Source organism: Ischnura elegans, chromosome 2 (assembly GCF_921293095.1).
Source record: "Ischnura elegans chromosome 2, ioIscEleg1.1, whole genome shotgun sequence".
Lineage (NCBI taxonomy): Eukaryota > Metazoa > Arthropoda > Insecta > Odonata > Coenagrionidae > Ischnura > Ischnura elegans.
The window spans coordinates 79,607,434-79,620,141 of NC_060247.1; the positions used below are offsets into that span (position 1 = coordinate 79,607,434).

Below are 12,708 nucleotides of genomic sequence, written 5' to 3' on the forward strand. Positions count from 1 at the left end.
CCACTTCCCACTCTTTTTAAACCTTTCACTGCTGTGAACGTACCTTTTCTTCCTGGCTGCCGTGCACTTAGCGCTTTCGCCGCATGTGATGGGTAGGTTTTCGTAGTGTGCACCGCAGTGAAAGGGTAAAATGTCATACATACATCTCTAAAGTTACACCATTAAAAACAACCCATACCAGTTTCCAAGACCTCATTAAACCAACTAGTGACCTCATAAGCAACAACTCCATCTGATTTAATTTTTCTTCCTAGTATTAAACCACTCTACTCTGTTGAGTTTATCAACATTATACATGACTAATACTTCAGTTTCAATTCTGCTCACAACTAGGATCTTTGTCTTTCTATAAACTCCTGCTACCTATTTGCTTGCTATGCTTGCTTCATTATCCTTTAATTCATTACCAGCTGATCGGACATCAAGCAACCATAGGAAAATAATGTCAGCAAAGCTCCAAACAACCCAAACCAGCATTGCCACCTTCAGAAAAGCCATAGACTACATTTGGGATCTTTGATGCTAGATTTTTGAATAATCAGTAGCAATTAAAGTTAGAGTACATGGAACTTTGAAAGCTTATTAGGTACTTGACCCCTAGGCCATGAGAGCAGAAGAATGAGGAAATTTTGCACATGTTCGTTAGTCATGGTACACTACTATTCAACCAAATTTGAATACTTATGATTAATGACTAAATGCTATTAATCTCACCATTAAGAAATCACCAAGCCTGAGGAGCATCCAAAATACAGCATAGAGCTCACATAAGTGTTCCATTGTTTGTTTGAGAGGAACTGAAAAATTGCCTTCTGCAACTGTTCCAGCAAATCTCTCCACAAGGAATGCTCGGCAATGCGCCTAAGGGTAGGAAGAAATAAGATTGAACAGAAATACATTTACTAATAAAAATTTAAGTACTCAACAAATATCATTCATGGCTTCAGACCAAAATTAAACTTTAGTTTACTTTTAACTTTAAAAAAGTGTAAAGCCTAGGTAAAAGTACAATTTCTAGGAAATGTAAAACATCATATATGACTATGAACTTCACTTTAAATCAAAGAAATAGGAAGAGAATTCCATTTCTGTAATCTATCTTATTTAATCTATAAATTTACTGTTACATTTTCAATAAACTTTAGCAACCATAAGGCAGGTACTTTCACTATCATTATTAGCAAACAAAAATAAAAATTGGACATTGCACAGACACAAAAGAAGAGAATGCTATGCTTGAGTGAAGGAGATTGTAAATGTATTTGTGGGTCCAGTGGTGCAGCAAGGGGGGGTTTTGGGGAATAACCCCCCCCCCCACCCCCTGAGCTGAGAGAAACTTTAAAGTTTTATCCATTAATCCATCCATCCTTAGGTAATTTGATTAATGTACTAATAGAGGAGTGTAAGAATTAATAAAAAAAATCCCTTAGAAAGCCATAAAAGTCACCATTTTGAACCATTTATCTAAAAAAATTTTTGGGGGAGGGGGGGGGGGGGGGAGAGGGCCCCCACACCACCTGCTTATCCTGGCGGGTATAACCACACTTCTGGCCATAGTGTTTTGCATTGCGAGTAAGATTTGGGAACAAAATATACTCATTAAGCAAGGTTCCACTGTAGGCAATTCCTCTTAAACCATAACTTTGGTCATATCCCTTTCAACGAGTACCCCAATAAGAAATACGTACACAATTTCTATACAGGATATGTACAATGTACACATTTTATATAAATTTGTGGGTTTATAGCACAAATAAAATGTGTGCATTCTATACAATGTACACAATTTCCAAATAGAATGTGTACAATGTACACATTATAAGTAAATTTGTGTACAGTCCCAGTCAGCACAAAAGATAATTTAGATGGAAAATAATGGAAATAATTTTGGTAATGTAAGGCAAATTTACCCTAGTATTCTTTAAACTTTCTTTACCACGTAATTACCCGCTTGCAGAAGTGCCAACAGTGAAGTATAAAAAATACATAGTGAGGCAGTTACTTAACTGTATATGAGCTTGAGAAAAGTTTAAAGTAGAAAAATAAAGTTCAATATATCCAAAGCGACACTGTAGTGATATTTTTCAAATTATTTTCAATTTCATTTCGCAAATAGTTTCACATTATATACTCCAGGTCCAGGTATATTTCTCGTTGTTGTTTTCCGCAGTTCCCAGCTTTGCAGCTGTCTCCTGGGCGTTTCGTTTAGTAATGTTGCAGGCAGATTAGTTGATCATGTTTTACAGATTAAAAGAGTCATGGCTCACATTATATACACACTATTGATGAAAGGCTGAGGTCATTAACAGAAATTCAAGTACTTAAACATTACCTGATTATTTTTGCAAGTACATAGAGAAGAGTACAAATTTTCATCAGATAATTATTTTCGCTAAAATAATTATATGAAAGATTAAATTCTCATCTTGACGGTTGGCTGCATTGAATCCTCAACTGCAATTTGGGAATAATGGACCGTAATGTTGGCGACGATTGGAAAAATAAACAATGAAGGAGGAACATGAACGCAACTGCAAGAGCCGAAATTATGTGCCCGGCAATTATAATTTCTAATGTTACTGGAGCATGAAGTAAACTAAACTAAGTGAACTGATATAATGTTGAAAATTGTAAAATTTAATTCCGTGGAAAATTTAACCAGAGAGTTGCATCAGTTTTTCTTGTGACGCCATGGTGAGACAATGCTTTTTAATAACCTTCATAGCTGTAATTTGGTTCCCTCAATCTCTGCTAAAGTATGGAGATCTTTATTTACAGTGAATTCATTGGCTTGCATCCTTGGGGGTGAAAAAAAATTTGGAGAGCACATTGTTAATTGGATTCTCATTTGAGTGACTTTGTTTCCTGGGTACTGTGGCATTTTTTAGTGTCCCCCCCCCCCCCCCAAAAAATTTCTGGTACCCCCCCCCCCCAGAAATTCCTCGAACTTCCTCCGAACTTATCCGCAGAACTTTTCCCGCTAAGGATTTTTCGCGCTAAGGTTTTTCGCGCAAAGGATTTTCGCGCAAAATCCTGTCTCGCAAAATCCTGTCTCTTGAAAATCCTGTCTCTGAAAACTCTGCCTCTGGAAACTCAGCCTCTGGAAACAGCCTCTGAAACAGCCTCCGAAACAGCCTCCGAACCAGCCCCGAACCAGCCTACCTGCAATGCAAGACTTATATAGGACTACTGCGGAGAAATACTTCTCCTTGGCAAGCAAGGGGAAATCGGTGCTAAGGCCTTAGTATTGCACTTGGAGTGAGAAGTTTTACCATTGTCCTATCACAATTCTCTCTCCCTCCAACACCTCACCCCAGTATCTCCTTCCCCTCCATGTGTTCCAATGAACTATCCCTCTGATTCCTCTGATGTCTCCAACCCAGAAGTTGAGGGGAAAATTCTGGGTGCTGGCTGTTGTCTCAAAACCAGGGAATGGTGTTTTGCGGAGCGGCCGTTTCTGCAGGGGCAGTGACGCATCCGTGGGCGGTTGTTGAATTCGCCTGGCTACCCCTCCACTCCCTGGAAGAAGCTCTCCCCTCAAATGCTGTCTCGCCTTGCATAGGCAAGCTCTCTTTTGATCGTGACCTGCTGGGAGTCACATGTCTTGTGAGGCATGAGATTTTTTAGAGCAATTTTCTGCTGGTATTTAGCTGGTAATTTTTTCTTGGGATCATGAATTTACTATCATTGTTTTCTGTAATACTTCTGATTTTTTGAATACTCTACTTTGAATAGATATCGTACGGTAATAACTCGTAAATTATTTTTGGCTACCTTTTTCTTGTGAGCTGTTTTTCTTGTTTGTGGAGTCTTTCGCTGATCCAGCATGTGACCGACGGTTGGAGTATTTCCCTTGTCTGGACTTACGTGAAAAATCAACCAGATTTTACGACGTAACGTCACAGTACGTTTCCCCTATCCAGGGCTTGGTTGTTCGTGTAATTAATTGTTAAATTTTTTGAATACTCAAAATAAAATGGCTCAACTTGAGCTGTATTTGGTGGTTTAACAGAATGTAAAAAAATAAAATTTCGGTATTGAATTGTGGTTTATGATGCTATTTTAATGGAATGTAGAGTCTTTTTACGCAATGAAGATATCATCGCTCTGTTTTGGAAACGGAAGGGAAAAATGGGTGGCAAACTAAAAATGGAGAGGTTTCTCATTTGATATATACTTACGCAAAATATATTCAACTAACATAATTAATTATTAATAAAATATAGCAATATATGTCAGCCAGCTTGCTTGAAAATCACACTTGGATGCGAAAAACAATGATTACTTAAGTTACAGCTAGAAATACTTTTTTTATTAAGACCGATAAAAAGAAGCAATAAAACAGAACACAATGAAAAAAATTCTGTGGGAGAGCCGAAACCTGCGTTTCAAGAAAAAAGTAGTAGTTAATTAATAGTTGAACTTTGTGTCATCGTTTTTTCTGATATAACACTCATCAGAAGTCACCTCGCCAGCATTTTCTACTTTGAAAATTTCAGTAGAAAACATGAAATTATACATGAACCATTATAAATTAAGAAAAGTATTTAAATCATAAGAAAAAATAAAGAATAAATTCACCCGCTCTACGAATAGTTTTCATTTGCATTCAAGGGAATTCGTTGACCCCGTGGTCATCACTGAATCTTGGCATTGATGCTATGATGCGCGAGGCTGTGTGGTTCTGAAGCTCTTGAAGGTCCACTTTAAACTTTTTTCTTCCACTGATGTCCCCTCTGGGTATGAAGATTTTTTTTTCGTCTAGCCCTATCATAACTAGGATAAGTTGGTAGCCACAGATCTTGCCAGTCCTACGAATAATTTTGGATAGAAATTTTGTTAAATTGCAATCAACAATCAGCGAAAGAGCTTCTTTTGGCATCATTTAATTTAGAGTTGTAGGTATTTTCCTCCATTTCTGCAATATCTCTTTCCCTCGGGTGGGGGTGGTCGTGGTCTTCGCCATGATTATCTTCACTGCCGTATCATTCCCTTCCGAGCACAGTGTCACAGATGTGGCTAGCGATAGCTCAGCTGCTGTTGCTTTCTCAAATCAGTCACTTTTCTGCTCTTACTGTTAGACCTATCACAAGACCTCTTAAAGTCTTTCTTAGGCCTTTATTTGCTGCTACCCAGAAAAACCAGGAATTAGATAGCAATAGTGATATAAAATCGCCTTAGAGGAAAGTAAAGCCGATACGAATACATCAAACAATAATAGGTTACAACCTGTGCAAGGAGTCTCAAGGAGATTATTATGCATGTCAGCTGGGTATATCCTTCTCTAACCAACATCGACGTTTTTTTCAAACCTGTCGCTGGTTCTCTTGCATTCGTCCCATTTCTGGAAATACGTATTGAAAAAGTATTTGTAGCAAACTTAGTAGCTCAAGTCCATAGTCTAGTCTAGTCCATAGCCTAGTCACTCAAGAATACCTTACCATTCAGCGCTTCCAGGACGAAAGACAGCCTCCCTTGTGGATAGATAGCAAGGTAATTTTGCGAAAACTTAATGCACAGAATCGTCGAATCCCCATTACATTTGGCAATAGAGGAGCCATTTCACCCTTAACATCGGCTCGTGTGTAAAGTACTTATTATATCATCTGTGATATCCTTACTACACCTCCTCACCTAGATATTGACAACCGCAGTATTTCTGCGACCTTTCCCCCCCTGAGAGTGGCATCATGTTTCCTTTCAAGCTCCACAGATGACTTTGATGTCGTAAAATGTTTTACCCAGAAAAATACTGAGTTTTACCACCAAATTACTCAAATTTTACCACTTAAATTTACAGGTAGTTTAAAAATAATGGTAAAAATGGGGTAATCTATGTTTTGTGCTCACTGGGCTACGACTGCAATTTAACTTCACTAAAATCACTGAGCTTGTGAAATTCAATGTCACAAAAAAACATACTAACCTCAGAACATTGGGTCAATTCAATCGAAGTCATATTCCATGCATCCTCAGGAGACATGGTCTGGCTTCTTCTTTCAATATTCTGGGCACAAAGAACTATTTTCCTAAGGTAAAAGAAAAAAATCAGCAGAGAATAATAATCTCATCTTATGAGGCATTTTGAAAACCAATCATTTGGACAACTGAGATTTATTTTAAGTTTCAGCCACTTAAGTATGACAATTTATGAGTTATGAGAACTTATGAGTTTATGAGAATTTATCTTATAGAGTAAAAGGCCAACAATCCCATGGCCTCAAAATGAAGATAGCAAATTCCACCAAAATAGATGTTTATGGTCATAAAGGAAAGTTAATTACAGTACTTATTAAGAGGAATTTCTAGATTTTATAACGTATACCAAGACATGAAGTAGTTGCTCCTCCGAAACGAAGAAATTCATGCAAAACATAAAGTAGACAGTCATAAACCAGGCATAGCAGAAAATATATTAAATAAGATATTATTTTTGGAGGAAAACAGGCACAGTATTAAATACATCAGAAGATGAATAGCTAAGGCAATCGTGGAAGATACAATGCCATCAAATACAAAGGTTCAGACTGCAGATCAATTTGCTTCCCTGTAAAATTATGTCATCTCTATACTCAGAGACATTAATCACCATTAAATAATTGAGGTTAAGAAAAGGAAATCGACTTAACTCCACATATCCATTAAAATGCTTAATCCACAATATTACATAATATATTCTAGTTTATGAATAAATTTGACCTTTGTTCCTTAAGATACAAATCTAATATTTTGCAGTAAAAATAATAGCAATATCCTACATGACATATTGTTGTGTCCGTAGATGTCCAGCCGCGCTCGTGGCGGCTCATGAGTGCGGACGTGCGCAGTGCGCCTGCACCCATGGGTACCGCCGTATGATAAAGGACACATGGGAATAGAAGACGACTCAAAGTCACCTCCTCGTGACCTCTACACACTTGGACGGACACAGCGGTCGGGTTATCATGAGCCCCGTGCGTCAAGGCACAGCTTTGCGAGAGCAGAGGGGACGTTGTGGTTTCCGTCGCGCGACTTGGGCTTGAGCAAAACAGGTTGCGTTCCAAGTATAAAAGGGCGAGCATTCTGCTCAACAATTGTCAGTCTTTGGCCCAACGTTGGAACACACCCAGTGGAGCACTAGCCCCTCAGTGACAAAGTACCGTATAAGCGTGTGTAAGAGGCGCACCCCTATTTTGGGAATCGACGCTATAAAGAAAAAAAATTTTGCGACATTTTTTTTATCCTATCGTGCGGTGTTGCAGACGTATGCCTGGAATTTCGACAGTTATCGAAATGTCCTCTTTCAGTACTATTTGAAAGAGGAAATTTTGATAACTGCGGCGGCATAAGAGGGAGTAGGAAGAGTTCCGATCCTCTCTTCGCATACGCCGTCGCCCTACGTTGCTTGCCGTACTCACGAACAATTTTGTTTAATAGCTCTCTCAGGAGTATTGCTATAGAATTGCAGCCGCGGAAAATTTTAAGGCAAAACACGACAGGCACATAGCATGAACCTTCCCAAGATCTTGGACAACAATCGGGGCAATCTCAGTGCCGTAGGATAATAACCACGTCGTAGATTTAAGGCACCTTGCACACACACCGATTTTGGACGGCCGGGAAAATATCGGCCGTCCACATTCCAATAGTGAACAATGGGAGAGCATTGGAGCTTGCACGTGTACCGACCACACGCCGGCACCGGCAAAATGCCGATTAGCTGCCGGCCATTGTCACTGTGGATCGCCGGCGCCGGCTAAAAAACATAGCAACTTATCATTTGACCGGTAAAAATCCGGCGTGTCTGCAAGCATCGCTTCGCCGGTAAAATATCGGCCGATATTTTACCGGCCACCCAAAATCGGTGTGTGTGCAAGGGGCCTAACGGAACTACACTCGGCTCTCCATCAGCCAATGCCTCTGCCGTTTTTTTCCTATCCGAGACTCCACAGGAAAATATCAAGTAACAGGGGAACAATGGAAACGTGTGTCATCCCTACCCCATTTCACCAACTGACCTTTTTCGGTCTACCAGGTTCAATTCTCCGAGTTTCTGGAAGTCAAATGCTAGGTAAATCACCTTCTGAGCTCGAAGATATCTCGATATCTTTCAGAAATTGTATGACACGCACGAGGTTCTAAAAACAATTAGACCTAACGCGACGTATATCTGACAGCATTTAAGTTTTTTGAGCTCTAATTGATTGACACAAAGATTTATAGCTAAAACAAGGCTACTAATATTCAACATAGTCCAAACAGCACAATTTCGGAAGAAACAAGCGTGGCATAAGCGCATTCAAATAAGACGAGACGGACTGGAAACATCAGGCAACGCAAACTGCGTATATCACATTGCGGCGCCTTCGCCCCTTCGCTTTAAAGGCAACGACGTCACATGCAAGATCGGACGTGTTCTTCCCTTGCTCCTTCGCTCGTAGCTTTAAATACGGAGGGGAGGGAGCGTGCTCCTTCCCCTCGACCTCTCCTTCAGCGCTCTTCACTTATAAGCACTTCCGATTTCTTCCATCCACCATTAAGTCCAACAATGAGCACACTCGTTCGAATTTTTTAAACCGCAGGTTTTGACACCAATATTACTATATGCAGTATAAATGCCACGGGATGCCCACTCGTGGCAATAAATTTAGCGCGCACTCCGGAGCGAATCACCCCGCGCGATCTTTTCAATGTTCACCTCTGGGGTAGCGACGTGACGGCGCGATGATTGCAAGAAATTCAAACAGGAGCATTTTAAAAATACGTCACTAAGGGAGAAACTCCCCTGCCTGCCAATTGATTTTGACCCAGGGTTTCAGATGACTGACTCAGGCTGAAAACCAAGGCCACTCAGTTCCCCTTGGACTTGCGACCGGTGAAGGGGAGGGGGGAAGATAAGAAGTTTGTGTTAGAGGCGCACCCCCATTTTCGGCAGCAATGTCTGGGAAAAAAGGTGCGCCTCTTACACGCGCTTATACGGTAATACAAATTCTGTGTCTGGAATGACATTTCCAAAATTACAATTAACTAAAACCTAAAAATCTCAGAAGCTCAAATCCATACCCAGCAGCAACTTCTTTGAATGCACGAACATATCTGTCAATGGTGTTTGCCCAGGGTCTCTTCTTCAATTTGGGCTGGCCCCGTAGATACGCAACAGTTGAAGTCATCTCTTGCCCACTGGATGCCTGGTGGTAGGCTTTCATCAAATACCTATGAAATTGAAACATTTGATAGTTTAGAAGTAAATAGAGAAACCTTCATAATGATCAACTTTATTAAGCTTAGTTATAAGATGCACATTATCACAGGCTCATCAAATATATAAAAATTTCAAAAAAAGATTCAAGAAGCCCTAATCAAAACAAGCATTGATGGAGTAATTTCACATGTGTACACTTGAGATAAGAGGAAGAGAAATAACTGACAATGCATGGTTAAAAAAAATAAATCTGGCTTTTTCTTACTTGATTTTTCAACTTCATATTAAAATCTGATTGTAATAAACGGTATATAAAGAGCTATGACTGAACCTTAATGAGCAGCACATTGGTAAAAACTCAACTCATACGTCGGCAGCCAAAACATAGAAACAAAGCAGTCTCATTTAACCAGAAGACTGGTATAACCAGTGCTCATAAACCCTCTGAAATTACAGTAGAGCTTGTTTAGTACGTTTCTGAAGGGACCATAAAAAATGAATGTACTAACCAGGAAAACGTGCAAACGAGGAAAGTAAATAATAGCAGTCGGGTCAATTACAATCTGTAGAAAAGTCATCATAATTACAATTACTATCAGTAGTTTACTTAGAATCGCCTTCCTGAACTCTTTTCACATTTAAAATCATGAAAATGAGTGCAACATTGAAAAACAATACCATGTGAATAAAAAACACAATCACAGCATCAATCTCCCGTGATTTATCCTATATATGAGTCAACCGGTTGTTTTTAACATCATAAAAATTGGGCAACATATTATTGACCTTAAATTACAGCAACAGCCGTACACATTCGCTTCTGGAATGATACCATATCGATTGTTATATAAGACTCATTTCCTTCCTCAGCATCGTCTTCATCACTTCCATCTTTGTTTCCTTTCAACTCCTGTTTGTAAATTTCATCGATTGACATGGTTTGGCAAACAGTGAGATCATCATCACACTCGCAATACTTATTGAAATTCATCTCTCCAGCAATCTGACACCACTCTTCTAGGGGAAAAGGAGTAATTTCTGCTTCTTTTATAGTGTGATCCGCTATTTCACACTCTAGACAAATAAATGGAACCATCGAACGGCACATTCGAACTTCGCGCTTGATAGCACCATTTAAGAAGAACATCTTTGAAGAACACGTTGCAGACCGGTCACGGAGATCTCCGTGTTTTGCGTGCCGAACGCTGAGGACCGGCCACGGAGATTTCCGTGTTTTCACATGTGATAATAAAACTTACTCTGCTTCTTTTAATATTAGTAACTTACATCCGCATTTCCTTATGGTGTATTTCAGAATGTGCTTTCATTGATTTAGATTAGTTTTATACCAACAGCAACTCTCTAAATTCTACAATGTTCTAAAATTACGAATTATTATATTTTAGATGATAAGGAATAATTATGGTTGGATGTCTTCGGTCCTTTTCATTTGACTCTAACAAAATCAATTATCGGTAATTCTCTCATCGCCTACTTTGCACCGTACATTATAATGCATGGAGCAAAGTGAATAATGCATATTTTACCTCTGGGTGCATTCGGCTGTCTTTCACACGCGCCATGGTCAGGATTCTCACAAGACATCCTATCTCCAGTGCTCAACGTAAACACATCAACGAGTCTCGAGGGCCAAGGACTATGAGGGTCATTTCAGCAGGACCCTATCTTTCGGTCCTTGATAGAAAAGGACCAGATGGCCACAACGCTTATCTTTGTTAGTCTCTAATGTTTCCCTTTGCTTAGAATGCATATTTGCCCCCTTTGGGACATTTTTGTGTTCTTTACTCTCTTCGTTAGAGATCTAAAGTCACGTAGTTTAGTGAGGAATCATTTCCTTGGATGAAAGTTGGTGTTTGTTTACCCTATGAAAGTGCATGCATACGTAGCCTACATAAATTTCATTAATTTCCAGCAATAACTCCAGCGTATCTTGTCAATCGAAAAGTTACTCCAAAAACAATAAGAACTTTTCTATAGTAATGGCATCAACTAGTGGGGGTGCTTGCGGAATGACAGAGAAGGATATACACGAAGAACTTTGTGTTGATGCATTATCAGATGTGCCAGATGATTGTGTAGACGAGTGTGAGAGCTCAGATAGTGAAATTGGTTTTGATACTGGTGGAAGATAACCTAAAAGAAAAGCTGCACAGTTAGTTTACACTGATGATAGTGACTCGGATGCAAGTGATAGCGATGGTAGCTCAGTGAAAGACACCTCAATGACATGGAATAAAATTGACCTTCCAAGAAGTTCGGAAGATCAATACTCCTGATAATTGTGAATGTGTTTTAGAAGTGGCAAAAATGTTTTTTGGGGATATCTTCTCGAATTGATGTGTAATGAGACCAATTTGTATCGAATGCAGAACGAAGGCAGATACAAGTCTTCGCAGAAAACTGGGAAGTGGAAAAATGTAACGGTGGGAGAGATGAAAGTTTTCTTAGCAATTATAATTTTGATAGTAAAAGTCAGGAAAGATTCAATCAAGGAATATTGGAGCACTGATGAATTTATCAATACAACCTTTTTTAGTAATATGCTCAGCAGGAACAGATCAAATTCTGAATATTTCGATAGGCTACATAAAATTAGACCAATACTATCATATTTCTTAGAAAAATTTAAAACTGTGTATACGCCTAAACATGATCTCTCCCTAGACGAAGGAGTAATACCTTGGAGGGGAAGACTGAGATTTAGAACATACAATCCAGGGAAATTGGTGAAGTAAGGATTATTGGTACGAATGGTGTGTGAGAGTGAAATTGGTTATATTTGCAGCATAGAAATATTCACAGCTGAAGGAAAAAAAATAGAGGAAACCATATTGACCCTTTTAGATCCGTATTTACACCGTTGGCATCATGTGTTCCATGATACATAATTATTACAATAGCGTATAAATAGCTGAAAATCTTCGAGCAAATAAAACTCGAGTTTGTGCAACCATCCGTGCCAACAGGGGGCTTCCCACTGAATTTAGGCATGAAATACAAAGTATGAAGAAAGGTGACTACACATTCTGTAGATGGGGAGAAGTTCTGAAGAAGGCAGCGGGTTATGCGACAATCCCCTATGTGGCTGGCACCAGTGAAAAAATCGCGAGACTCCTCAAAAAATTCGACGTAACAACACGCTTCAACTGTGTTAAGAAGACTGGAGAACTTCTTCCGACTCCTAAGGACCGTATCTCTTCTCACGCCTACGAGGGAGTTTATGAAATTGAATGCAGTTGCGGTATGTCATACATTGGACAGAGAGCTGTGAAGTGCCGCATTCAAGAACATAGAAGAGCGGTGAAAAACAAAAAATTTCATCTGTCGGCTGTGGCCGAGCACACTCTCAGTGAACCTGGACACGACATCAACTGGGAAGAAACAAAATTTATCGCCAGAGAATCCCGATATTTTCCGAGGATCATCCGAGAGGCGATTGAAATATCCAAACATCCTCATAATTTCAATCGAGAGGATAGCTACGCACTCCACAGCACATGGAAGAG

At 39.4% G+C, this 12,708-nt stretch overlaps 1 protein-coding gene across 1 annotated transcript in view; it reads right to left on the reverse strand.

The window, feature by feature from the left end:
• The window catches only part of LOC124154036 (probable peroxisomal acyl-coenzyme A oxidase 1), a 56,038-nt gene that overhangs the window by 4,990 nt on the left and 38,340 nt on the right, over positions 1–12,708 (reverse strand). Inside the window, exons 10-12 of the mRNA XM_046527517.1 lie at positions 9,043–9,192; positions 5,927–6,029; positions 715–861 (exon numbers count right to left, since the gene is read on the reverse strand). Of these exons, the coding sequence (XP_046383473.1) occupies positions 715–861; positions 5,927–6,029; positions 9,043–9,192 (400 nt within the window). The remainder of the gene's footprint in view (positions 1–714; positions 862–5,926; positions 6,030–9,042; positions 9,193–12,708) is intronic.